Source organism: Lutra lutra, chromosome 6 (genome assembly GCF_902655055.1).
Source record: "Lutra lutra chromosome 6, mLutLut1.2, whole genome shotgun sequence".
NCBI classification, from domain to species: Eukaryota; Metazoa; Chordata; class Mammalia; order Carnivora; family Mustelidae; genus Lutra; species Lutra lutra.
In genome coordinates this window covers 153,039,140-153,067,105 of record NC_062283.1, presented here as the reverse complement: position 1 = coordinate 153,067,105, position 27,966 = coordinate 153,039,140, and the positions used below count along the sequence as shown (strand labels likewise).

The 27,966-nt window shown below is 50.1% G+C and overlaps 1 protein-coding gene across 2 annotated transcripts in view; it reads right to left on the bottom strand.

Moving 5' to 3' along the window:
* Positions 1-27,966, bottom strand: part of SMOC2 (SPARC related modular calcium binding 2) — a 148,462-nt gene that overhangs the window by 23,327 nt on the left and 97,169 nt on the right. For both annotated transcript variants that reach the window (XM_047734742.1, XM_047734743.1), the window contains exons 8-9: positions 17,904-18,090; positions 12,073-12,155 (exon numbers count right to left, since the gene is read on the bottom strand). In XM_047734742.1, coding sequence (XP_047590698.1) covers positions 12,073-12,155; positions 17,904-18,090 — 270 coding nt within the window. The remainder of the gene's footprint in view (positions 1-12,072; positions 12,156-17,903; positions 18,091-27,966) is intronic.

Genomic DNA, 27,966 nt, shown 5'->3' with positions numbered 1-27,966 from the left:
TGATGGTGGTGATAATGATGATAGTGATGATGATGGTGATGATAGTGGTGATGATGGTGATGATAGTATGGTGATGATGGTGATGGTCATGATGGTGATGGTGGTGATGGTCATGATGGTGATAATGGTGCTGCTGGTGGTGGTGATGGGGATGATGGTGATGATGGTGATGGTGGTGATGGTGGTGGTAGTGATGGTGATGATGGTGATGATGGTGATGGTGGTGATGGTCATGATGGTGATGATGGTGGTCGTGGTGCTGGTGATGATGGTGATGGTGGTGGTGGTGATGGTGATGATGGTGATGGTGGTGATGGTCATGATGGTGATGATGGTGATGGTGGTGATGGTCATGATGGTGATAATGGTTCTGGTGGTGGTGGTGATGGTGATGGTAATGATGGTGGTGATGGTGATGGTGGTGGTGATGGTGATGGTGATGGTGGTGATGGTGTTGGTGATGATGGTGATGGTGATGGTGGTGGCGATGATGGGGAGATGATGGCAGTATATGTGTGTTCCGTGCTGTGGGACAACAACTTTATTATAGTTTTATTTTGATTCCTTTAATAATGAATCACAGAATGAATTCACTGCCGCCCACCTTATCCTAGTGCCATATCACAGAGCATCTCGTTCCAGTAAGATTCTTGCAAATACGTGTGTGTGTGAGTGTGTGTGTGTCATTCTGTCTGGCTGCACGCGAGCGAGGCTCGGTGCTCATGGGTCACTGTGCTGAGGTCCTCATGCTACAGATTCAGGTACTTCATGACACTGTGCTCATCTACAAAGCACAGACTCATGTGGCCTTTCCTCATGGGACATTGTGACAATTGCGTGAATGAACACGGGCACAGTGTCTGCGCTGTTGTCCACCGAGTTCTCAGCTGACCTCCATGAGCATGAGTGCTGTTCGGTTCCTGGTGCCCTTGCTCCTCTGTTTTAGGTGACTCTGACTCACCAGCCACAACCCTGTCAGTGATTTTTTAAATAAAAAATTAATTCTGCAAAACTTGTCCAGGATACAGTCCAAACTCCTTAATAGGACCTGATCTGAATCCTGCCAAACCTCCAGCTTGTTTCTCCTTTTAGAGTATCGCATGGTGACCTCGGTTTGCTTCACAAATCACGTTTCTCTGGCTTTGTGTGTTTAAGGAATTCTATAGGAATGCCCCAGTTGGAAGAGCCAGCAGATCATGAAAGGGCTCGTTTAATCCGTATTCATTTATGCAAAAATTGAGCTCAGTCACTATCCAGATGTACACGCTGTGAAAATGAAAACCTTGCCTCTAGAGAAGGGCTTCCAAAAAGATGGCTCTTCCCAGGGTTTACTAAGGCTGGGCGCCTGCACGCTCCTTCTTGCACAGAACCCAAGCGGTTCCTGCTTTCTGGACTTGTCCTGTGCTCAGAGGGGAGGGAAGCGCTCTCATGAGCCTTGGAATAATGGCCTTCCACATCCAACTTCCCTCTTTATGGACCATATGTCCCAGGTTCAACAGCATCTGCTTCCCCCATAAGGCATTTTGTATGTCAGTTGCTCCTCGAGAAGGAGACTGTGCAGAGGTGTTGACGTCAGAAACATGACCATAAAGCAGAAAGGACTTGGAGTTAATGGTGGGAACACAAGGACTGCGGTCATAGCTCTACTCTGGCTCAGCTCCCTTGTGACAGGGTAACCAGCTCCCTTCTACCGAGTTGAGGTAAAGTGGTCAGAAGTCAGGCATAAGTCGACTCTAGGCCTGGTGCATTCTGGGAAAACAGCATGTGCCAGAAGAGTTGGTTCACTTCACAACAAAGAGTGATATCAATAAATGACTAGAAAAAGAGGGGAGGGCCACAGGGAATGGGGATATGCACAGGTATCTATTTGTCTGACACCTATTTTATTCCTCCATTTGCTTCAAAAATAATTTCCCCATTAGAGAAATTACAAAGATGGTTATTCCCTTGCATTTGAATAAACAAATTTACCCCATATAAGTAACAAGTGGTTATTACAAATATTGACTTCAACAGGACTTCTAAGTGCCCATCAAAGGATGCTACCAAAAGTGGTCTTTTATAGCAGAAGATGCATGTTTTTCTGGAGATTAAAAAAAAATCAGAAATCTAGGACTTCCTGAATTTAAGGAATCTCTGATGACAACGCCATTCTGTGTTAGATTCTGAGGTGTCCGGCTCTGAGCAGAGAGAGGTGCCTCAGTTCCCTGCTGGAAACAGGGCATTACACACTGCAAAGATGTTCCTTAATTTAACAAGCAAAAGTGCAGAGAAAAGACAGGATGGGAACCCAAAGTTTTAAAACTAGTCTGCTGGGAATCACTCTCAAAAAAAGCATCTCAGGCATTTCTAGAAGTTACCTAACAATGGGACAGTCCATTTATCCTTTTCTGTCAGAGGGAGAAACCATTGATTTTTCTGAAAAGTTGTTCTTGATTTGACAAGTCAGGAGAGAGCTAAGAATAAAATTAAATCATCGTGTCAGGGAAAACATTCTAGAGGTTTCCATGGCCTGCTGTTACTCATTACAAAAGAGGTTTTGAAAGTTTCCTACCCTCGCTGGTCATCGGGGAGCGTCCAAGTAGCCTGACACAGGGCTTATGTATCTGAGGGCTGTGGTCTCGGTTTGTCCACTGAAATTCTTAAAGAATTAAGTTATCAGGAAGAATATAGCTCCATTTCTACCATCAGCCATGCCATTTTCATTAGTTGGGCCTAAATTCTAAAAAGTAATCACCCTGTGTTCTGGCCAATCTCCAGCTTTGACTGGATTCTGCCTGTGTCCATTCCCTTCGCAATTGCTCAGAGAGAAGCGATTTTTCACTCTGACCCCCCAGCCCTGCTCCGTGTCAGTGCGACGACACTCCCCAGAGAGCCCTGACTCCAGCAGCACTACTTGGGCAAGGGCGAAGTGTTCCTGACCTTGGCCCAGAACCTGGAACAGAGCTTTTAAGGAGGATTCCATGACATTTTCAGGCATTAAGGGGAAATTTTATCATGCACCCATCTATCTCCTTAATTTTCCTAATTGTGTATAATGTTGCTGTCTTGTTTAAGAGCATCGGTCGGGGAACCATAAAACTGCAATCTTGGCTCCCAGAGTTTAGAGACTTTGGCCTAAGTGTCTCTGTGTCCCCAGACTCCGGCCCGGGGCCATCTGCGCAACAGGATTGCCACCCACAAACATTGCTCACAAAGCTAGCAAAGAAAGGAATTCTCAATTATAACAACAATATAAAACAGAGAAGGCCCAGCACCGTTTTGGGGCTCTGACTGTTCTGGGTTTAAAAACAGGAGAACCAGGAGGATATGGAGAAGAGCTACAAGATGTGGCGAAGGACCGAGTGGGAGACAGCTGAGTCGACGGCGCCCACATGGCTTCCCTGGTGAAGAGGGACAGACCAGAGCCCACGGCAGCCCCTTTACTCCAGGCCCGCATACCTGGCGCCCCTGAACCCGGCCTTGATGAGCCCGCAGCCCGTCTAGGAAGTGAGACCCATGGGAAGAATGATCAGGACGCGTTCAGGAAGGGGTGTGGGGACCAGCTCCGGTGGCCGGCCGTTCCCACGATGGGACTCAAGATGCAGAGCACGGAAGAGCCCAGCTGCAGCTGCAGTACCAGGGGTTCTCCAGCCGTGGCCGATGCCGGGTCCTACCGCGGACGGGTCACGGGGACAGCCTGGTGGCAGACACGGGCACCGAGACCCCCCGTTGGGCCCGCGTCACGTCCCATAGCAGATTACTGAAAGGAGTGCATCAGCTCTGTGATTGGGTCCTGGCACAGGCCAGATAAATCCAGATGAGCTAGGAGGGACGCCAACGTTAATAAAAGTGAGTTGTAAGCCAGTTAAAACGAATTTGTTTTTTCCAGGGTACCCTACACTTGGAAGGTTTTTAAAGTGGTTGTTTGGGACAAAACTGCTTATCATAGGACAGCAGTTGAATTTAAATGACTTAATGGTGTTTGAGAACAGAGTGTCCTCCCCACTCACTCCAACTGTCTCTGAAATAGAGCTCATGCTGTTAGTCAATCCGGCGGACGCTGTCCCATGATGATGCGCGTCTAACCCTACTCCCCTCTCCCTTCTGCAGAATCCGGCTTTCAACGGAGCAGAGGCCAAACCGACCAGGAGTGTGTGTACTAGTGTCATCGATGGGACTCCCCACCATTTTAAAGAACTTGTTTAAACTGGGTTAAAGCTAAGATTCCTTCTGGAAGGAACATGGGAGCCAAGCCACGGGTGTCTGCGTGAGCAGGTGCGCCCTGAGCGTTCCCACGGCGGCAGGGGCAGGTCTGCCAGCTCTCCGGGCTCGGCTGCAGTGGCAAACGCCAAGATGTTCTGAAACGAAGGTACTTACTGTGCGATCATGCTGCGGAGCGAGAAGTCAGCTCAGACACTGAGCTTTAGAAATTTAAAACTTAAAAAAAAAAAAAAAGGCGACCCTATCTTGCTAACCACGCACCTGGTAGACAACCCTGAACTGTGTGCACGTCTTCTCTCTCCCTCAGTGTGGTCTCCCAAACCCACTACTGCCACTGTCACTCCTGACTCCAGCTCCTCGGGACCCGACGCGGAATAAGGCATGTCCACACAGGTCACACCCAGCGCCCTGGCAGAGCCCGGCGCAAACCTGAGAACGTGGGGCCCCGTCTTCGAAGTCCATGCTGGAGCATGAGTTGGTGGCAGCGGACGCTTAAACCAAGGCAGATGGAGTCAGCAGCCGGGCAGCTCTCAGGAGACCGGACTTGCTGCTCTCGAAACTCCCCCACACATACTCACGTCCCGACTGGAGGGGGCTGGGAAACTGTCCCTCTTCTCAGACGGTAGAGACAGAAGTCAGATGACTTGCGCCCTAAGGGACCGCATTTTCCCGAGAGCCACAGTGTGGACACCAGGGATAGCCAGTCCCTGTGACACAGTGGAGGGCAGCCCCTCAATGTCATGTGTCAGCTTCAGGACACACGGGCCTCCCTTTCTGGAGCAGAGGCTTCGGTAGGATGGAGACATGGGGCTCTTGGTGGAGAGCAGAGGGAAGGGCCTCGCCTCTGGGACGTGCGGGCATCTTTGACTTCTTTGGGTAGCAAGGGGCCCCATCCCCAGCAGCAGCGCAGGGCAGGTCCATGTCCTCCTTGCCCCCACAGCAGCTAGGTGGCCCAGGGACCAGAGCCCCACAGGGAGGCCACTCGGAGGCCTGACCAGGGAAGAGAGCTGAGGGCCGCGCATGAGACGCGAGGGGACATGCCGTGGAAAGCAAGGGGACACATCCAGGTAGCTGCGAGGCTCACGACAGAGCGATCATGGCATCTAACCCACAAGTCCTAAATGTCCACTTGGAAGGATGAGAAGGACACGGCCTCCTCGGCCTCCCGCATGCCGTGACTGCACGTTTGTGCACAGGTTTGCATGAGCTAGACCTTTCCAGGTGCTGCGGGCACGGCCAGGCACCCAGGAAGCCCCTTTCCACATTCCATGCCTTAGCTGAGGAGGGGCCTTAACGCTCACATTTTCTCACTCAGTTGTAGACGTATTAATAAACGGAGGACGCGCCCAGCACCTCCTTGTAAGTAACTTCAAATTTCCAGCTGACCTTTGTGGGTCTTTCCTCCGCGTGTTAAGACCGAAAAAAAAAAAAAAAAAGCCTTTGCTTCCTTAACTTGTCTTTATTTGTTCTTATTTTACTGCGAATGAGTAATCCCCACAATTTTCCACCAAGCCTCCTCCAGTTTCTCCTCGTCCTCTTAAAAATGGAGAAAAAATATCAAGTGAACTAAATAAATGTTCTAGTAAAAATCTCACTAGGAGCTCTGCCAAGGGCGGCACAATTAGGACCAGTGAGTCTTTGCCTCGCACGTGCCTCCCGCCACGTCCCACATCCCATCTGCTTTCCTACGGAACAGCCCAAGCAGCCCACTTTACACATGCCTGCGAGGCTTCGTGGAAGTGTCGCTTTCAGGACACACCGGTCTGTGAAGCCGTCGTCCCTAACCGGAGGCGATCTGCCAACGGCGAGATGAGAAGAAGGAGACACGTGTCCCTGCCGCCCGGCATTGGCGGGCAGTGGGCTCACCAGCGGACATGGAGGCCACGCAGGCCATGCAGGCCACACAGGACACACTCGCCGAGCAGGAGCTTCTAAGACAAGTGAGTTTTGCTTTGGGAACGCTCAAAACTGCTTCCACATAAATTAACAGTAATGTCTTCTTTATACCGTTGAGACTCACAGCAGATCTCGCCGGGACGTCCTGCTTTCAGGCAACAGACAAAGCTGAACTAAGTAAAGGTCTCACTGAGGACACGTCCCTGTGTCCTCCGGGACCTTGTGAGCAATTCCCTGAACACATCTGCGAGCTGGACGCAGCGTCTTCTCAGGCCCTTCCCCCCGACCTCCCGACCCTTGTCCCGGGATCCCCACCTCACCGAGCCTTTAGGATGGAAAATACATGTGTGATTTTCACTGAGTTCTCACTCACGGCACTCTCCCCTAAACTGGATTTAAGGCCCATTTCTCCATCATACATCCTACAAAATGCAATTTGCCTTTAAAGATTTAATAACCTTATTTGCCTACAAGTTTCATTTCACGTTTAACCCTCAAGCTCACTGGTCAGAAGCCAAATACAGCAGCTCTAGTCTCTCTCCCACGTGTTGGGACTCAGTCCTCAGCACAGCCAGAAATGCAAACCCAAACTTCGCCCCTGAGGTGACAAGCACGAATGGCTCGCCGTGAGGCCACCAGACAGCTCTCTACAGAACGATGAGGTTCTGTCTCCCACACAGCGCCCCACTCTGTCCCGACCCAGGCTTTCAGCAGCCGCGTGGCAGAAAGCCCCCTGAGCAGCAACTGAGCACGGACAGAGCTGGGCAGACGAGCCCCCACAGACACGGGACCCCAAGCTCGCCGCGTATGCACGGTTGGAGGGCTGTCGTCCAAAATCAGACTCTGTCTCAGCTGAAATTGGGGAGACACAGGTCTCTGAATTCAGTATTTGATCTGACAAAAAATCATAGAATTTGATGTTTTTAATGGGTGAACTGTTGATGTCTCCTCTTATCTTTGAAAGAGCCTTGAAGGCTGTGGGGTCCCTGTGGGAGAGAAGTGAACCCGGGGGTTTCCTGGGGTCCTGCAGCCCCTGCGCAGGTGCGAGGCTCAGGGTCCGGCCGCCTCCTCCCTGCTCGTGGAGTACGGCTGCCACAGCACTGGGCTCACTTCGGGGTGGGGGCCACGATGCCACCGGTCCGCACATCACCCAGCTCCCCGCCTCAGAGTCACCGTCTGTCGCAGACACTAGCCCAGAACTGCCGACTACACGCTCTCTGCCGGGCTTCTCATCCCGTGACTTACTTACTTTGTACTGGAATTCTGTGCCTCTCACCCCTTTATCTACCTCCCCCGTCCCCACTCACCCCTGCTCTGCAGACCGGGTCGCTCTCTAGTCAAGGCTGTTTCTTTCTTTGTCTCTTCTTTGGTCTGTTTCTTAAATCACACGTAGGAGTAAAATCTCACGGTTTTCATCATTCTCTGTCTGACTTCTTTCATTTAACATCGTAAATACATAAAGAACTTCTACGCGTCGACCCCAGAAAAACAAATGATGTGATTGAAAATGGGCAAAGACCTGAACAGACGTGTTTCCAAGAAGACCTACAGATGGCCGGCACACAGGGAAGGATGCTCCAGCCCTGGCGAGGACGCGGAGAAGGGGGAGGCCCGTGCCCTGCTGGTGGGAACGCAAGCTGGGGCGGCCGCTCTGGGGAGCAGCACGGAGGCTCCTCAGAAGGTCGAAACTAGAGCTGCCCTACGACCCAGAATCGCACTACTGGGTATTTACCAAACACAATGAAAACACTAAAACCTTAATTCCAAGAGATGCAGGCCCCCTGGTGCTTACAGCATCATCATCTGTGAGAGCCAAGACATGGGGGCAGCCCAAGGGTCCATCTACAACCGAATGGACGAGGGGCAGGTGCACACACGCGGGCAAACACTCACACACACGGAGCGCAGTGTCACTCGGCCGCAGAAAGGATGGTCTCTTGCCATTCGCAACACGGACCGACCCAGAGAGAATCACCACCTTGAGAAAAGCAGCTGCAGCCGTGCTCAGGGCAAGGCGAGGGTCACTTTATGCTTCCTCAGAAAATCGCAGCTCACTTCGAAAAAAGTTAGAATAGAGTAAAAGTATTACTTAAAAGAATGCAGGGATGCTTTTAGGGTTTCTAACTGAATCCAAGCTTCCATTATGCCCACAATCACGGGAGGGGCCTCACGAGGGATTCCTGTATCTGCAGACTGGAAGCGGGGCCGCGGCGTGGGCAGGTGCCGCCCCTCGGTTGGCTTCTGCCTCCCGTGCATCCCGTGCCTGCAGTCCGCGTGTGTGGGGGACCTCTGGGGGCCGGAGGGGCCACAGGGCGAGTCTGTTGGTCTTGTCCACAGGCTGCAGGTGCTGCCCAGAACAGAGAAGGAGATGTGCCCTTCCCCCTTTCTCCTGGAGGCACGCGGAGGCCCAGCAGGAACGACAGGCTCTTAGCCATCAGGCCATGCTCCCGCCGTGGGAGACCCCCCAGGTGTCAGGGACTCACGCCGCCCACCCTTCCAATCAGCAAAGCCACCCACAGATGCTAAGGCCACAGTATCACTCAGTGCAGAACAGCCCAAGACTGTGAGCAGGAAAGCATCGCGGCCAAGTACCTTTAACAGACACACTTTTCCCGGCGTGCTCCGAGCTTTGCCAGCTGGCCAGGCTCCGATGGCTCAGCCCCACCTCTAAGAGGCCACAAAGGTGTGTGATACCTGCTCACAGCCCGTGGACCTGGATGCCTCCGGGACACATACGGAGGCCATGCCCAGTGGACAAGAGCCCAGGAGAGCCTCCCTAGAAAGTGACACCCTGGCGGCCACGTGGGGACAGTGAGCCAGTGAAGGACCAGTCTTGGGGAAACGGGCCTCAGCAGGCTTGGCCACAGAGAGTCACATCTGTCTCCCATGCCCTCACAGAGCTGAGGGCCCTCGGGAGACCAGGGGGAGGGCGCGGGCAGGCTGGAGTGCATGGGCCGGGTATAGGAAGAGACGTGAGGGAAATACGCCAGGACAGATGAACCAACGCACATTTGTAGACGGGAAAGGCATTCCCTGATGCCGTTGTCAGGGCGCCTGGGGGCTCAGCCATTGGGCGTCTGCCTTCAGCTCAGTCACAATCTCTGGGTCCTGGGATTGAGCCCCACATCGGGCTGACTGCTCAACAGGGAGCCTGCTTCTCCCTCTGCCCCTCCCCCTGCTTGTGCTCTGTCTCTCAAATAAATAAAAATAAAACCTTTAAAATGTCTACCACACTAGGTTTTTCTGTCAGGACACAATTTCGGGCCCTGTAAGGAAACTTATGGAATCAAAGCGCCTAAATAATACCCCAGTTCTCAACAGGGGGCCCATGAGGCCGGATGTCCACCCCCTCCACAGTGAGAGGCCGCGCGTCCCCGGCTGAGCCAGGGAAGGTCCGAACTACCCCAGAGGCGGCGGCAGTAAGCGTCCAGCTGTCAACAAACCTCGGAACACGTGGGCCGCGCGCGAGGAGTTACCAGCTCGGCTGGGAAAATGAAGGACCCTCGCCGGCTGGGACGTAGTCCCTGAATATGAACACCGCACCTTTTAGAAGAAAACGCGTCCACCTAAATGTGGCTCACGCGTGTGTCCGAGCGGCCCCGGTGCTGGCAACAGCTTCCTCCTCCCCCAAGAACAGCCTTACCCTGGAGTCATTCCAAGACCCACTTGTTTTTTCCCTAATAAGGATAGTTATCTCCAAAAAATCAAAATGATGAAGTAGTCACGAGTGGTACGGAGCTGACCATGACACGGTTTGTGTAAAGAGTGGCTTCTGTGCCTGGAGGCTCTGGTTTTCATTTAAGGTGTGGGCAAGGAGGGCCATCTCTGCCCCGACGGCCCAACGATCCCCCCCCACCCCCGTCTGGGCCAAGGGGGCGGCGTCCCAGCCCCGGGGACGCGTCCTTACCGTCCGCTCGCAACTCCGCCGGCCACACTCTGACCGCGGACCAGCCGACGAGACGCCCCCCGCGCTCCTCAGCGGGACGAGCAGCTGCTCCCACAGTCCAAGCAATCACTCCCGTCTTTAAATCAAGGGCCCGTCTGGTATTTAATGGGCTCGAGTCACTGTGCAAAGAGCTTTGAGCAAGCCCGCCCGGCGAGGAGGAAGCGGAGAACCGTCTCTGGTCACGCGCCGTGACCTCTTACTAACGAACAACACTAGACTAGACGCGCGCAGACGGACCGGCCCTCGCAGCGAGCGTGCGAACCACACACTGCCCGAGCCAGAAGCGGTGGGGTCCGTCCTATTGTCCGTCCTCCCAAAAAGGAAACCGCGCGGAGTCGTGGACCCGTGGAGCCAAAGGCGGACTGACGTCCGCACGACACAACTGAGACCTGCTACAAACAGCAGGCGCCCACTAATGGCTCTCGGTGCGCCGAGCCCCTGCCAGAGCCATCATTTCCTGGGAAGAGAAACCCCACCCACCCCCGACGAGGCCTGACATCAGAGGCGAGAGATCACACCAGGCGATGGAGGGAGGGACCTCGCTCGGGCGAGAGCATCCGGGAGCAGTTCAGCCGTCCGCTGAGCTCCTTCCAAGGGTTACACACCATGAATACAAAAGGTGCTTAACTAGGAATCTGCACGGGGTCTGTGGGTGCTCCTCCGCCGTCTCTCTCCTGTCTCCCCGTCCCAGGATGCAGGAAGGAGCCCGACCTGTGAGACGCAGAGCACACCGACCACACAGAGAGAAACACGATGTGAAAAGCCACAAAAATAAAAAATCACAGGCTCCTTGAGCCTGCGTCAAAAGGAAGTCTCTGGGGAGACCCGCGCCGGAGACGGCCCCGCACACGCACATCGCAGCAGCCGCAAAGGGTGACAGGTAGAGTCATCTCCAGGGAGGAAAGCGGCCCCCACCCCCCGCCCCATTTTAGCTACTCCCATCCCCACCGTTGCTGAGCAGATGGAGGCGTGCCTGGGTGCTATTCTAGCTGTTTCTATCCTCGCTCACACGCAGGAAAACACCTTTACTCAGAATTTAAAACCCTCTTTACCGACATGAGTGCAAATACAGCAAGAACCACGGTGTTCTAAGCGGAGTTTATCCGGACTTGCTACAAGACCGGGATCAAACATGTGCTCTGAGCTAAGACATTAGAGGACAGTTTGCAGGGTCTCTAAGGTCTTGGTTAAATGCACCCAATCTGGAGATATTTAAAAGAAAAAAAGAGAACCAAAAGGACATAAATAGTGAGTAGCTTTGAGGCATCTTATATGCCATCAAATTCACGCCACGAGGTCAGAGCTGTGTCTGTAAACTCTTGATCTCACGCCGTGAACCAAACTGTGGGACCCTCGCCTGCCAGGCTGCCATGTCCACGCTGCCACTCTTAACCCCGCGTGCATTCCCAGAGGGACGCGGGGTCCACCAAAGGCTCTAGGTTTAACTACTGAAGTCGTTGTTTCTGGTGTATCATAAACACGTGCTTTTTGATGAAAGACAGCATCCATAAAACATCTTCTGTGAACATATTTTTAATAATTATAAGATGAAACTCACTGCCTCTGTTTAATCTGAAATACTTCTTTGTAAGTAAATTCACTTGATGCAAAGACTGAGTTCATGTTTTATTCAAACCTAAACTTCAGCTTCTTGAATGGCTGATTCAATTCAAAAGGAATGCCCGAAAATGACATTTGAGTTACTGCTTTCTTGTAGGAAAAAGAATTAAAGGATCCCTTTGGTTCAGAAGTTCTGATTTTAAGGGCCAGTGTTTGCTTCTCTGGAAGGCCAGCTCTGGGACTGGCCCTTGAGTGTCACTGGCTGCAGGAGAAGCAGACGCACACGTGCCCTAGGCGTCCTCCCTGGGGTCCCGCACGTCTGCCGACCACAGGCCCCTGGGGAGGAGGGTCCCTGGCCAACAGCTCTGAGGCCCCCACACGTGCCTGGTGGGAACAGAGCTGCAGAAATTCTCTCTCATTCTAAACCTGCCAGAAAGGCCGGAGTGCCGGTGGACGGCTCTACTCACCTTGGAGCTGGCGGCCTTTGTACAAATCCCTCGTTCTGGCTGGGTGAGCCCGGGCTGTGTTGTCGCATTTTGGCTGTTCATACCTGGGGAGTGGGGGAGAACAGGAAAACGGCTTTGACACTTGGAAGAGGATGGTGTCTTCGGTTTTTCAGGTGCTCGTGCACAGACACCTGCCCTCGGCCCACAGCACATCTGTGGCATCAACCTCTCCTGATTTATGACCGTTTATGACCTTTGTGACAATTTGCCATAATAAGCTTATTTTTCAGTCCATAGGAAGGAGCACAGGGCATAAGGCTCTGCATCTCCCTCCAGTTTCTGGAACAAATCTTGCACGTGGGCTGCCAAACGCCACTACCTCCTCACCACCACCTGTTCCAGGGCTTGACGTGGTTCAGAGGGGATGGGCGGGGGGAGAGGAGGCCTCAGGTGTGGCCCCAGAAAGAAGGAAAAGTCACAAAAAGAACCACAGAAGTTTACATTTATGTATGACTGGAAGACCAGCTACATCTTAATCCGATTCTTGAAGCTACAAAAGGTTGTCCCTGTGTTAATGGGAAGGGAGGGGGAGGGAAAGTGAGGGAAGGGGAGAAGGAGAGAGAGAGAGAGAGAGCGATCGAGCAGCACGTGGCACTACAGTGAGTGAACAGAAACTGCCGAGAAGTCCTGACAGGTGGGTCCTGACGTGGGAGCAGGAGGTCTGGGTGGTGCTGACCCTCCCCCCGAGAGGGGGCATCGTGGTGATTCTGGAGCCGAGAGGATGCAGGCCCCTGTCCCTGATGGGCTTCCCACGCAGGCGCAGGGTAGCAGCTGGCCCAGGTCTCCAGGGGGTGCTCGTGGGCCACTCTTCAGGGACGCCCATGATCTGGGCACTGGGTACCACAGACGGGGGAGCCCGGGGTCATGGGGAGAACCCCTGGCCACTGGGGACACTGAGAGAGAACCCGCCGCCCCCCCGTACCTCATGTAGTTAAAGGGTGGACAGTGTGCGCCAGTGGGCAGGGGTGCGGGTGGAGGTCCTGGACTGAAGGTTGCTGATTTCCAGGGAGTAGGCAGATTCCCGGCTTCTCACCATCCATTCTGCCCCATCTTCCTCTCTCACTCCCCAAGAAAGGGATGGGAGCTCACGCTTACTTCATAGGGGTCATTCCAGATTCTTATTTTTTCTTACTTTTTGTTTTCCCATCAGAAGAAATAAAAGAGAATGAAATGTCTCCCCGAGGGACACATTTTAAGTGTCCTTCCCTTGGTGGCCAGTCCCGCAGGGCCAACTGGGTGTGGCTGAAACCAAGGCACCCCTCCCAGCCCTCCCACCCCGAATGGCCTCTTTGATGATAGAGATTGTGACACCCACTCCCGCAAACATCATATGTCTTTATGAAATGTGGTTTTTGAAATTAAAGAGTCCCTGACACACTCGGCAAGTAGTTAAGCTGTCACGGTTCACCAAAAGCCATTAGCTCATGTCCTGTGAAATGCAGTGGGGTCCCTTACAGACGGCAGAGGAGCCACAGTTGTGAGAATGCGAGCAAGGGAGGGACCCACGTCTCCGCCAGGGGAATTCCTCTCCCTCCCGGCACCATAGAGGGAGATGAGAGCCGAACATTTGCCAAGAGGAAATGAGCAGAAGCAGCAGCCCGTGGGGCGGTCGCCCCTGTTTTCACAGACACATGCTAAATCTGGAGAACTCTCCCAATTTTAGGTTCTGGGTCAGTGTCTGGGGGGGTTGGAATAGGTTGGAATTGACACCTACATTAGAAGCGATGTCTTCACAGCTGATGGCCCGTCAAAGGGGAGCCATGAAAAGACAAGCCTGTGTTCCAGCTCCTGATGGATGAGCTGGAAACTCAGGGCCCGGCTGTCCCTGGGGATATCCTGCTCCTAGGAATACCCGAGTGCACCTCGGGGACGCTCACGGGCTGCTCTGTTGGGTTAGAAGCTGAACGAGTAATAGGAATTCTGTGCAGAGCCTCCATAATGCCAGAAGTCAGTACCCGCGTCCTTCACGTGGGTGGTAAGAGACCCCATTGTTTCCAAACCCCCGTTCTGATCTCGAACTCTGCAGTGACCCAGAAGCTAGCCACACTGGTCATTCTGGTTTTGTTCCAAATTTGACCTGGACATGTCTTAAGAATCCTAGCATTTTGCTGATATAAAAAAAAAAGTATATTTAAATGACAGTATTCTGCCTCTTTTAAAGAATATTGGGTTGGGGCGCCCGGGTGGCTCAGTGGATTAAGCCACTGCCTTCGGCTCAGGTCATGATCTCAGGGTCCTGGGATCGAGCCTCACATCAGGCTCTCTGCTCGGCAGGGAGCCTGCTTCCTCCTCTCTCTCTGCCTGCCTCTCTGCCTACTTGTGATCTCTGTCTGTCAAATAAATACATAAAATCTTTAAAAAAAAATAAAAAAATAAAGAATATTGGGAAGTGCCTTGACCTGCAGAACTGACAATCTCCAGAAATAGAATTAATGCCTTTGAAGTCTTGAAAAAAATTAAAATTCAGGGTTGACATCCATCACATTCTTTTCAATAGTGTGGAACTTATTTGTATGGAAAAAAAATAAGTGAACACGTCTTCCTTCCCCATCTGCTTGCGCATCAGAGAGCAGGCTTTCTGCCAGGGAGAAATGTGGTTTCATGCTCACACTGCCAGTGCACTCGGCCACTGAGAGAGACGGTCCCTGAAGTTGGGACGGGGGCGACGTAAGAAGGGCCTGGAGCCTACGGCGATGGGTGAACCCGTCCTCAGCTGTGACGATGTGAAAGGGGAGCCTCTCCGCTCTGGGAGCTAATGTGCTCGCTGGCAGTCAGCCCGCCACACTCCCTCTGACAGCCCGTGCCAGCTCTCCCCACCACACAGCAGTGGCCAGGTTGGAACCTGCCCCTCTCCTCCCAGATCCTATCCTGCCACACATGGTGTGGGCTCAGGCAGGTGCCTGGGCTCCAGCCCACAGGCAATCTGTACATGTAGCCCAAATGTCAGTTCTGACACCGAAAAGCAGGAGGACTGGGAAGCGCTTCTGTACCTGGACCAACTCACGCTTCCACCCAGATGATCATCCCTAGATGATCAGATCAGAAACTCTGTCAGAAGGAGGCAGCTGTCTGCCCTGGCAGGCAAACCACATGGGCTTGTCGTGCTCAGCACAGCCTAAAACAGAATCCATGCGTTTTAACGTTCTTGCTTGGGGACACAAGGAAAAGGAAGCTGGCTTACAACAATGCTTCTTATGTCTATGGCTTCTTTCTGTCCTGGATTTTTAAATTATTCTTCCCCATCAGCCAATACAAATGGAAAGGGTAACTGAGGGAGAAAACCTGAATCATCTACCCAAATGTTAAGACAAATCCATGAAGCATCTCCCTGGAACGGATTATTTCAGAAAATCATAAGAAAGGAGCTCGAACACGACTGGGCATTTACACAGGAACGTGGAGGACTTCCCCGACGATGCTGATCAGTCACAGAGGGAACCGCGGTGCTGGCTGGGCTGCTGACACTGGCCAGCAGTTTACCAGATGTCCCTTAATATTGGTAATTTGGACTGATTTCCCAACATCCACGCCCTGCTAGAGATCAGTTTAAACTAATTTTTCCTGCTAGTGACAGGCTTAGCCATGGTTGCTTGATCCAATTCTGGCCAACAATCCATGCACTAAATTCACTAGGGGACTCGGAGGGAGGGTGGGTTGGCTTCCTAAGAAAGACAGAGATAGGCGGTGGATGTCCTGAATGCTGTGCTGTCTGGATGAGATGCTTGGATCCTGGCGGCCACCTGGCACCATGAGAAGAGTCCAAGGGCAGAGACAACTGTGTCCTCACTGACATCACCGAATCACAGCGTCAACCGAAACGGAGCTTTCTCCACCTCTGTAATTCTTCCCTGAGGTGAAGTAGCCCCTTGTTTATGCCTACTTGTCAGAGTTACCACTGTTAGACACGAAAAATGTCCTAATTGATACACCTTGGCTTTGGGCCCAAACAACTGGGTTCTGGCTCCGGGACCTCCACTGTGCAGGGCAGCGCTCACTCCCTCCGTGGGGACTGCGCCCCCACATACATCCGTCAGATCAACCCCCAGCATCTTCAGGACTTGACTCCAACATCCGCTTTCCAGGGTGTATCTCCCGCCATTCAGGTCAAGTTGAAGCCCCCCCCCCCCGCCCACCCTCTCCTCTTCCTGGTTTGTTTTCCTCCAGAGCACTGGGCATTCGCCGGCACATTTCCTGACACTCGGTGCAACTACTTCTTAGCTTTGCCTAAAGTCTGTCTCCTTCCATTGGAACAGAAGCCCTGTGGAAGCATGAGTTTTGTGCATTTTGTTTCTGGTACATTCCTCACCCCTAGAACAGCATGCATGACAGTGAAGGCACTGGGGTAGTGGCCTGTCCCAGGTCTGGTGCCAAATGATGGGAAACCTCCTCTGTGAAGAGTAGGCCTGGTCTGGGGGTGACAGGCTGAGCATTCCAGTGAGGGGAGACCCCCAGAAAGCCTATGGGGAAGGCTTTCCTTGCCGTCAGAAGGAAGCCCCAACTATGTTGGATGATGCTTCTAGAAACTCTGTCAGGGATAAGTCACAAAGCAATCCAGTAAGTGAAGATTCCAGAGCAGAGAGAACAACAACAGCAACAAACGCTTATTAACACCCTTGAACTGCTGAGATAGTCTGAACTTCCCTTCACCTTTGAGGGGTATGAGCTGCTAAGATTTGATACTGTTGGGATGTGAGGTCTCCCTCGTGCTGCAGCAGAAGTGCTGCCACTTGCTCCTTCCCTGATACTCCCCAAGCAGGAGAGAAAGTCCCTGAGAGAGGAGACCTGCTCTGTGGGTCAGTGCTCTTTCCCCAGTCCTTGGGATAGTGATCGGCTATCGCGGATCATCAGCATTTGAGATGGATGGAAGGAAGGGAGGGAGGAAAGGAGGAAGCGTTGGTGGACGGATGGATGGATGGGAAGATAGATGGACAGACAGACAGACAGATAGGTAAAAGGATGGATGGGAGGATGAAAAGATGGAGTGTTTCCTCCTTGAAATAACTCATGGTCATACTTGAAAAATTGGGGGAAATAATTAGGAAGTGTCAAAATGCCTGTGTCTAGGTCCTAGAAAAGAAACCAGTGGCTAAATTTGACAACTTTTGAGAAGAATATTTTTGTACATTTATAATTGTTTTTATATAAATCTATGGACATTCGAGATCACTTCATATAACAAAGAATGGCAGACACATCTTCACTCGTGTTTTTATAAATTCCGTGAGTAGTTTGTGTGATTCGGGTCATGCAACCATTTGCCCAAACCCACGGAGCAGGAGTGAGCCCAGTTTCTGTCTCTCAGAGCCCGGCACGGCGATTGCTGCTCCGGCCGTTAGCGCACTGTCTTTGTTTTCGTGCTGTAGAAGGTCCTTCCGGGAGATCCGTTCCTTCAGTCTGGGAAATGCCTGGCTCGCTTGGCCAAAGCCAGAAGCCCACGGAAGCTTCCGGTGCTACCTGAGTGCCCACCACACCGGATCCCAGAGCCGGTTTCCACGGTCCCAGCCTGCATCCGTATCGACAGAAGCAAACCTGGCGTAAAGAGCTCAGCCTCCATAGCCACCTGCTGTCGTTCACACAGGCAGCTCCTGGCGGCCGTCCCGGAGATGGTTTCCTCCGGCTTCTGACAGCCAGAGCCATCAGCTTCTGCAGGCAGCCCAGACAGGGAAGCGAGCGCATGGCGGGAACAGTCAGGCAACCAAGCAAGGTCTGGCTGCCGGGCATCCACGTTGGAGGCACCCATGGGGGCTTGCCCCCCAGCTCCTCCCTCCCTTGGCCCATGGGTGCAGCTTTACCTGGTGGACGTTCCGGGGATGGGGCGTCCGGTGTCCACCAGGACACACCAGCAGTAGCCAGTTGAGGGGTGGCACTGCACCGGCTTGTAGAGGCCACCATGGGCACACTCGGGGATCACCACATTGTCGCTCTCAGGCCGCCTGGCCTCCTCCAGGGCTGACTGCTGCTCCTGGTCACACGAGGACACTGGGGGAGGAAAGACAGGGGTGTGAGCGTACAGCACGTAGGCAGCTCCGCGCGGAGTCCCTGAGGGTATGCCCGGAGAGCTGCAGGGACCTGGGAAGGAAGGAGCTGGGGCTGGCCCGTCAGAGGGGCAGACAGATCAGGAGACAGTTGGGGCACGGCGGGCCCACGTGCCCCTGGGACTCCTCCTGTTAGAGGCGGGAGGTTCTGGATGCACGACAGGACTACGGGAAAAGCTGGACATCGGCCTATGCCACGTTTCAGTCTGGGATGTAAGCACCAAGGCCATTTGTAAGTATTTTCTAACATTTTTTACAATCCGTGCTGGACCTAGAATCATGTTCTACTTCTTTCAATATTGTCAGCACTTTTATTTGCTGAAGCAAAGGGAGTGAACGTCTATGTGCCTGGCTTATTTGCGAGCACAGTGGAACCCCATCTCAGCCCACGGTGAGCCCAGGGCCACTCGGCAGAATGCGTGTACACAGAACAGTGAGTCCTAGAAATGACAGTGGGAACGCCTGCTGTTAACGATGAGAGAGACACAGTGCAACAGTAACAGTTACACTGTGCAACAGTGTAACACTGACTCTCAGGTAACAAACCAGTTGCTGTTTAGAGTTTTCCTCTACTTGAACTGCCCTCAGTCATTTCATGGGTTTTCTCATTTAGCCACTGGGTAGATGAGAAAACAGAGGAATGCACAAGTCACATAGGGAATGCCACACAGCTGGAAATGGGCCACCCCAGAGCGTGGATCTAGACCGTCAGACTCAGAAGCCCGTGGTCTGATCGCGCGGCCAGCCTGCGCCCCACAGCCTCTGGGCACATGGGGATCTCACGCCATCTGTGTGGCACTGATTTAAATAAGCCAACCGCAAAACTCTACGGGGTTCCTCAAAAGTTAAATACAGAACTACCCAGCCGAGCAATTGCCCTTCTCAGTATTTACCCAAAGAATAAGAAAGCACTAATTCAAAGACACCTGCCCCCCGATGTTTCTAGCAGTGTTATCAACAATAGCCGAACTATGGAGAGAACAATGTCCATCGACTGATGAATGGATAAAGAAGGCATGGCGTATACACAACAGAGTATTATTCGGCCATAAAGAAGAATGAATTCTTTTGCTGTATTTGCGATAATGTGGATGGACCTAGAAAGTATGATGTTAAATGAAAGAAGTCAGTCAGAGAAAGACAAACACCGTATGAGCTCACTCATATGTGGAATTTAAGAAACAAAACAAATGAGCATAGTGGGAAAAGAGAGAGAGAGAGAAACTAAGATGCCGACTCATAACCCCAGAGAGCACAGTGATGGTCCCAGAGAGGAGGGGGGCGGGGGGATGGAGGAAACAGGTGATGGGGATGAAGGAGGGCCCTTGTGATGAGCACGGGTGATGCATGGAAGTGCCGAATCCCTGTATGGTACACATGAGTCTAATATTACACTGTACGCTAGTTAACTGGAATTTAAATTAAAATTTAGAGGAAAAAAAGAAAGCTCTAAAAGTCAGCCTATCCCTTGGTGCATCCGCACTCCAGTGTCCCAACAAAGTGAGTCCCGTCCACACCGTCGTCCTCAGACAGTAATGACTTTGAGTCAAATAAAGTAAAACATGGAGAATAACTTTATCCTTCACTATCGAGTCGCACGTGGTTTAAGATATAATTTAGAAATATTCAGCATGTTCCAAATATTCGTCTTCTGGATCCTTCCAGCCTAAATACAGGACAGTAAAAATGAGCAAATTACATCCCCTTTCTCACACATTTTAAAGAAAATGTGGGCACATGTCTGAGATTCGTCTGTGGAATGGGCTTCTCTAGGTGCGGCCTCTGGACCCCTGATCAGGAAGAAGTTGGAACAAGCATCCGGCCGCACAACCCCACGTCCAGGGGGCTTGAGGTCAAGGCGTATCACAGAGCCGCTGTGCCTCGGAGGCAGGACAGGTGAGGCCTCCCAGCTGCAGAGGAGCTGCTGAGACCTGAGCCCTGTGCTCCCGGCCAAGCACGCAGCTAACGGCAGAGAGGCCCTCCACCCGGGGGCCCACACACCCAGGAGCACACCCGTCTTCACAAGAAGCTGCTGTGGCATCTAGAAAGGACATTCTTCTGCTTTCAGGTTTCTTCTTGCAAAGGAAAATAAAATAAAATAACGCACTGAGTGAATATATTTTGATTAGAAATCTCTATAGCACTTTTCTACCTCTGAAGTGTTCTCTGTGAACTATGCCTGGGTCCCCTTAGGAGCCACTTAGCTAACATTCTGTGACTGTAGCTGTGACATCAGACAGCTGGAGACCACCGGGATGCTGAGAAAGAGTGTGTTCCCACGTGGGGGCTGAGAGGCGGGAGGCGCACCGCACGGCTGTGGGGGACGGGCACCTGCCGCGGGCCCAGCACACGGGCGGGAGTCACACTCGGATCGTCTCTACAGACCATGTTTCAGAAGACTTAGCTGTGATCGCCACTCCTCCCCCAGGGTCAGGAGAGCACCTGGCATATATCAGGCCCTCAGGAGATTTCTTTTTAGATAATGAACTGTGGTTATGATGATAATAGTTGGAATAGTTGAAATAGTTGGAAATACTTGGATTTTAGCCTCTCTGGCACCTGCACGTACCATAGGATAACAATCATACATGGAATTTTGTGATTCGTCCTTACTGACATAACCAAATGCTACTAGATTTTTTTAAACAATATACATTTCCGTATATGTACTAGAAAAACCTAGAAATATTGCCTTTCAGATCCTTCTCCGTGCTCCTACCCCAAAACTATTCTGCAGCTCCCTAGACTGAACACGGCCTCCCAAAACCACAGAGGAGCCAGACTGAAGCGTGACTAATCACCGTATCGGTCTAGAACCACATTTTGTACGATAATCACGGAACCCACAAATCACTCAAATGTCACAGCTAGTGCCGAAATCATTTTCATGGATAAGAGAGAGAAGGAAGAAATCAGCCGTTGGGTTCACAGAGCGGCTCCTGCTGCTAGCGGTGGGCACTCTGGTCGCTGTGCAGAGAGCCTGGTATGGAGACCTGTCCCAGCAGCCAGTCTCCGGGCTGGTACCGAACAGCTGGTGTGCCCCGAGGCTGGCCCACAGGGTCCTGCGCTGGGTCCCGCCGTGCCCACTGGGGTGCTGTCTGCCTGGCACGTGAACTTTGAGGACATTGGTCTATGGTCTTGGGCCATGCGGACCACAGACCCGCTCTGGGCCCCTGGGGAGCCCCTGTCTGAGCAGCCCTCCACTCTGTGAGGCCTCCAAGTATTTCCAATAAATTTGCTGTATCCTTAGTTACCCAGAATCAGATTTTTTTTTTCTGTAAGTTAAGAACTTAAACAACAAAGTTCTGATCCTTGAACAGTCTGACCTCGGGTTGGCATTTGGTTTTGATTTCTGAAGTAACAGTAATGATCGGTGCGTCTGACACCCCCTGGTTGAAGACCACCTCTGCATCAAGCGCCGTTCCAGAGCCCACGCAAGCCACTTCTAAGAACACAAGAACAATTCATGGCCGCCTGTGTCTGATACCACCACCACCTGATTCTTTTAAAAATTTCAATTTGTTCCTTTAGAGTTCTGTCCTATGCTGTATACTCTAGATTTTGCTCATCAAACACATGGATACAGAAATAAAATCCAGGATGCATTACACGGTCATCGGAAAGCCGCTTTCACTCCAAGTTGGAAATTGTCAAGAAGAAAGTGACAGTGATTTGATTTCTTACTGTGCTGCCCAGGACATCCCTGGAGATCACGGGGAATCACCAAGGAAAACAGAGTTGAGCCACATCTCAGCGGCAACTAGGTGTTCCTTTCCAGAAACCCACAGTGTAGTTAGCCCAAGATAGATGGACTTTCTTCCAGGGGAGAATTTTCTAGCACACCCCCTCCCCCCCAGAAAACACACCACTCACTGTAGCAACCCCTTGGATCCCTTTTGGAAATTTTATTAGTGAACAGAATTTAGGGTGTGGTTCTCTGGGCACCAAATACTTTTCATGCTCCATCCAACAACACATTGAATCTATAGGAATGGTTCTGGGAAATTCCTGAAATGTCCCTTTTGAGTATTTCATTTAATATTTGCAGATCCATTAAAAGCAAAATAAGATTGATTAAGTCAACAATCTCTTATAATTTGCCAAAAATGTTGTAAAATACAGAAGACATCAGAGGTGAGTCAGAAGAAATTCCATGCTGGTTTGCATAAACATCTTGGTTGGTTAGAAATGTTAACACAAGCAATTTTATTTGGTAAATCTGGTTCCACAAGGGGAATTCAAACTTAGGGAACTGCAGTTATGTTTTCTGTCCATGAGGGCATCGCAGAGGAAGATCTTCTTTAGACAAATTGCTGACAACCTCTGGGAACAGGGGTTGAACAGAAGCATGATTTCTGCATAGGAAAGTGGCCCTCCCCACCAAGACGGCCTCAGTGCCAGGGAGCCTGACCACACGGGTTCCACAACAGTTCATGCTGGGGACACAAGAAGGTGGCACAATCAGCCCTTGTTCCATGAGGGTCATCAAGCACTTACAAATGGAGGCAAATGGGGAGCAAAGCGACATAAGTCATATTTCATCACAATTCCGGAAGCTTTCGACCATGGAGACAACCCGGAGGATGGCTTTGAAAGGGACCCAAAGAGACAGGTCTTGAGGAAGGGCAGAAACATGTTGATAAGTCCCCACAAAGCATTAGAAAAGGACGCAGGGAAGAAGGACCTTTTCTGGAGAGAACAGAACAGTGAGGATGGAAACAAGGAATCTTGGAAGGAGAGACCAGCCCCAAGAATACGGTGACCAGGCAAACGCCCTAAAACCCGGCAGGGCAGAGCCAATGTCTGTTGCCAGCTGGACCCATCAGGTTACAGAGGCCACCAAAGCTGGGGCTTAGATCAATGATATTACTAGAAGTTATATTGACTCCATTCCAAATAATGGCCATCAATGGAGAAAAATAAGGTTTGGGATGCTGGAAAATAATTCAGCAAGAAAATAAAACAATGCACACAAAATTCAAAGTATAATATCTAGTTTAATATATTAGACTCAAATATTTCCATTTGCTTTCCTATCTAGCCGGGCTTTACTGATGTAATTTTTTCTTACACTAAATGTTGAGGAGTTCATGTATGAAGGAAGAGAGATTGAAAAAGGAAAAAGTTGAACAGAATTATAATGTGAGTTCATAGAAAGGGCCAAGGAAGGTACGATGAATCAGAAGTCACTGCTTTTGTCCAAGAGAAGCTGCCCAAAGAGAGACCCCATTTGAGAACGATGCCACGGGAAAAAGAAAAGTTGAGATGTTATTTAGAACTGATGATGGGGTCAAAGGGATATTTTTCTAATTAAAGAGGTGGGGAAAAGAGCCTTTTGGATATAAAGGTACCTGCTCCTGCAGAATTGGAAAGTGAGTAGAAGCCTTCTGGTATAGCTGTGGGGGCGGGGGGGTGGGATGGGGAGAGAGGACAGGATTGGGATTCTGAGCCCATGTGGGGTCATCAGGGAAAAGGTCAGGTTCTGGAGTCAGAATCAGGCTCCCAGCTTTTCTGGGCCCTTCAATCTCTCATCTGACAACTTCAGCAGAAACCGGATCCCATGTCCTCCTTTAGCCCATCCTGCCGGTCTCCCAGGATGACTATGGCCAAGCACAGTGGAACAAAGTGATAGGTTCTGTATGAACTTAAAGTGTTACTAATCCCCCATGAGGCACAGTGATGCAAAGATAGTAAAGAACGACTCAGAGCCGGGAGGAAAATTTAGGTGTATTCAATACCATGGGGGTTTTGATTTAAATCACATATTCAAGCATCAAAATGGGGAAATACTCGATTTCTGGTGGATCCACCAATGTCCACATTCATATCACATTATCCTACTAATGACCTGGCCACCAAGTAATGACTGACATATAAATAAACCTCAAGTTATCAACGGGGGCTGGAGCAGCCGGTGGTGTTTCTGCTACGCGCTCTGCACCAGCCGTGTCGGGTGGCAGAGACCCGTCCTCAGCTCTCTGTTTCGCAGGCACAATCCATCACGCCGCCAGATCCCGGCATCATCCACCGAAGGGCAGCCTCCCATCCAGCTCACCGGATCCGTTCTCACCCATGCCTCTGGCTTCCACAGTCCAGACGGCTCTACTCTACCATGGCCTCACCAGCTGCCCTGCTGGTCCCCTGAGCTCCTGCAGAGATGTGCTAACTCTTCCCACAACTGGGGCGATCGCCCTGAACTTCTTGCCTGGCCCACTGCACTCACTCTTGCTGACTTCTGAGGAGCCAAGCTCTCTCCGGCTCGGAGAGCCTGCCCATGTGTGTGGCCCAGGCACCGGACCTCCCGGGCCACACACGCCACTCTGAGCAGACTCCCAAAAAGTCACTAGCACTCTGGGGACAGTTTGCCTCAATAGTTTTCCATTAAAACATTAAACTAGAAACAGGGGCACAATCCCAATTTGTTTCTATAAATTTTAATTTCTGCAATCATATAACAACTGTATTTTTAGAAAACTTCCTCTGTAAATTTGGTTGGATTATTAATTTTAAAAAATTATTTTATTTCCCAAACTAGCAATAGATTTTGGTGACTGAAAATGTGTCTGACAGTGCATTCAAATAATCTGACAACCAAAGGCAAAGCAGATTATGAAAAACAGCTGCAGGACATTTATGAACTTAAAGGGAGAAAAAAGCCACTTAATGATGATCTCATTAACCGTATGCCACTTGATTTTAGTATGATGATGCCCAAAGCATTTTTAAAGAAATCACATTCATTCTGAAAAAAAAAAAAGGAGAGAGAGAGAGAGAGAGAGAGAGACCTTCGGGTTTGGCTACATTTCCAGAATATGCAAGTTGCACATGTAAGTTCTTCCGGCTGGCGCACATCCTAAGGGTTTCACATTAATATTTACTCTTTCATTGTTCACTATCCAACAGGCTCAGAATCCCAAAAACCTCCTTAAAAGACTGAAATACTTGAAACTCTGTTTTTGCCCGTCCTCATGTCCACCACCGCCGACACAGAACCCTGGCACCAGTGGCTCATCGCAAGGTTCTGGTTCCATATTCTTGACTCTGTCTTTTCCTTGTTCTACTCTTAGTCATCTGCACACCTCATGGGCACTTCCAGTCCCAAATCATCCACAATGAGGTTGCTATTGTTTGTGGTGGTGCTGGGGAGAGCGCTGCCCAGCTGCTGGCTGGTTGGGGGGATGGGGGGTGGGTACTGTTGTTTTCTATAAGGGACCCTGAGTCCCTTTATCCATACAATAATCTGCTCTTGGAACATTCTGTGTTCTAAAACATAAAGAATTCCATAAAATTGTTACTTAACAGCGCCGATACCCTTAGGGTTTCTCAGAAACTATTTGCAGATATTACCCTGATAGTCCTTGCTCGTTGTATTTACATTAACTCGGATCTAACTTTTACTGACAGATTCTACATTCTATTTACTCCCATCTAATGTATTTCTATAAATGAAGAAGCAACTCAGCAAATTTAACATTCAAAGTCAGCATTTTTACTTAAACCTCTGGTAATCGTTCCAAAAATATGGCAGGCTACAAGACGTGAAATGAAGAAGATTAAACAAGATAAAGAGAAACACAGAGTCTGATCTGGCCTACGGCTTTAGGGAATTTGTGTACATTACAGGAGTCATTTGCCAGATGGTGTCATAGCAGGTAACTCCTCATGAGATGGTCAGAGGCATAATGGGATAATACATGAGACATTTAGAATGAAGGATAAGATGTCATGCAAAACTGAAGGGACTATTTAAAATACTAGAAATAATACTCAGTAACTCTTTCAGATACTTTAATAACACTCTATCTTACATTAAAATGTTTTCAGTTATAGTAAAACTATCCATTTTTAGGCAAAGAAAATTTAGGTGTTCACTTTTATTAAGGTGAACCACTTTGTCAATTAAATGGCTAAACTCCCAGAAAACTGAAATTAGAGGAAAACCTTCTCTATCTGCTAAAAAGCATATACTTCAAAAACCCACAGCAAACATCAAATTTAATGATAAGACTGAAGGCTTCCACTCTAAGACTGGAAATAGTCTCACCAATTCTGTTTGTCATTACACTGGGTATCCAGGCAAGGCATTAAAGGTAAGAAATAGAAACACATAAAGATTGGAAAGAAAAATGTAGAACTTTCTTTAATCACATGTGATAGAATTATGCATGTAATAAGGATCTAAAACATCTACAAAGAAAAAAACTCCTAGATTTAATAGGTAAACATAGCAAAGTCTCAATGTAAAAGTCTCAATATACAAAAATGACCTGTAACTCTATGTAGTAGCAATGAATAACTAGAAGACAAAACGTTTAAATGGCATTTCAAATAACATCAAAAACATGAAATAAAATTATGAAAAGATGTGCAAGACCTTGAAAAAACACTGCTGAGGAAATGAAAGGAAGCCAGCACAAATAGAGATGTACCATGTTCATGGAACAGAAGACTGAATGATTTATGATGTTCATTCTTCTCAACTTGCTCTGTGGTTTCAACACAATTTCTATCAAAGTCCTAGGAAGCTCTGGGTTCCTGGGTGGGCCAGTGGGTTAAGTGTCTGACTTCAGCTCAGGTCATGATCCCAGGGTCCTGGGATTGAGTCCCACTTTGGGCTCCCTGCTCTGTGTAGATCCTGCTTCTCCCTCTGCCTCTCTTTCTCCCTCTGTGTGTGTGTGTGTGTGTGTGTGTGTGTGTGTGTGTGTGTGTTTCTCACAAATAAATAAATAGAATACAAAAAAAGAAAGAAGGGGATATATAGTAAATTATGCTATCTATATGAAACTCTAGTCCATGGAAAAGTAACATAGAATAATGGGATAATGGAATTCAAAACAGGAGTTATCTCCAAGAAGGCACTGACCCAGAAAGGCCTGAGGGAGCTCGCCCATGTGATGGAGACTCTTGGTCTTGATGGAGTGTGAGTTACATGGGCATTCCCGCTTGTCAAAGCTCATTTCACCAAACACATCTCTCTGGTCTGTGCATCTCACTATATGTAAATTTCGTCAATAAACAAATCAATACTTAAATGAGTCTTTACAAGTTTTTTTTTTTTAAAGATTTTATTTATTTATTTGAGAGAGAGACAGTGAGAGAGAGCATGAGCGAGGAGAAGGTCAGAGGGAGAAGCAGACTCCCCATGGAGCTGGGAGCCCGATGTGGGACTCGATCCCGGGACCCGGGGATCATGACCTGAGCCGAAGGCAGTCTTCCAACCAACTGAGCCACCCAGGCGTCCCTACAAGTTTTTAAAATAAGAATAAAATAGGAATTCTAAGATATGAGAAAATATTGGTCGCAATTTAATTGGAAGCATGTTCTTCCTTTTTTAGGTGTGTCTTATGATGGATGGTGCCTTGAATCAGTGATGTACAAAATACACGTGAACACCCACAGTCAGTGGAGCTTAATGAATGCTCAGTCTTTTTCTTCTTTTTCCCAGTAGGGTTTGATGTCCCATTATCTATACGTGCTACAAAACAAAGAACTCTTAGCATGAAATATGGCATAAAGAATAGGATGTGAACATCTACAGGCTGAATGGGACTCTAGACCTGTAGCGTTAGCTTTGTCCATAATAACTCTTGGGCCTCCAAGTACTGACTTCATTGGTTAAAGAGAGTTTTCATCCCAAGTGTGAATAAGACCAGTGGAAACTCTGTTTGGTCCCATATCCAAAGGACCCCAGTAACATCGGTGTGTCTCTGCTCTGTAAGAGTCCCCAAGTCAGAAGCAGTTTTCCTGTCTGGTCAGATGTGTCACATAAACAACCCCTGCGCCCAGCCCTCCCCTTCCTCCTCACTTCCCCCATCCGGTC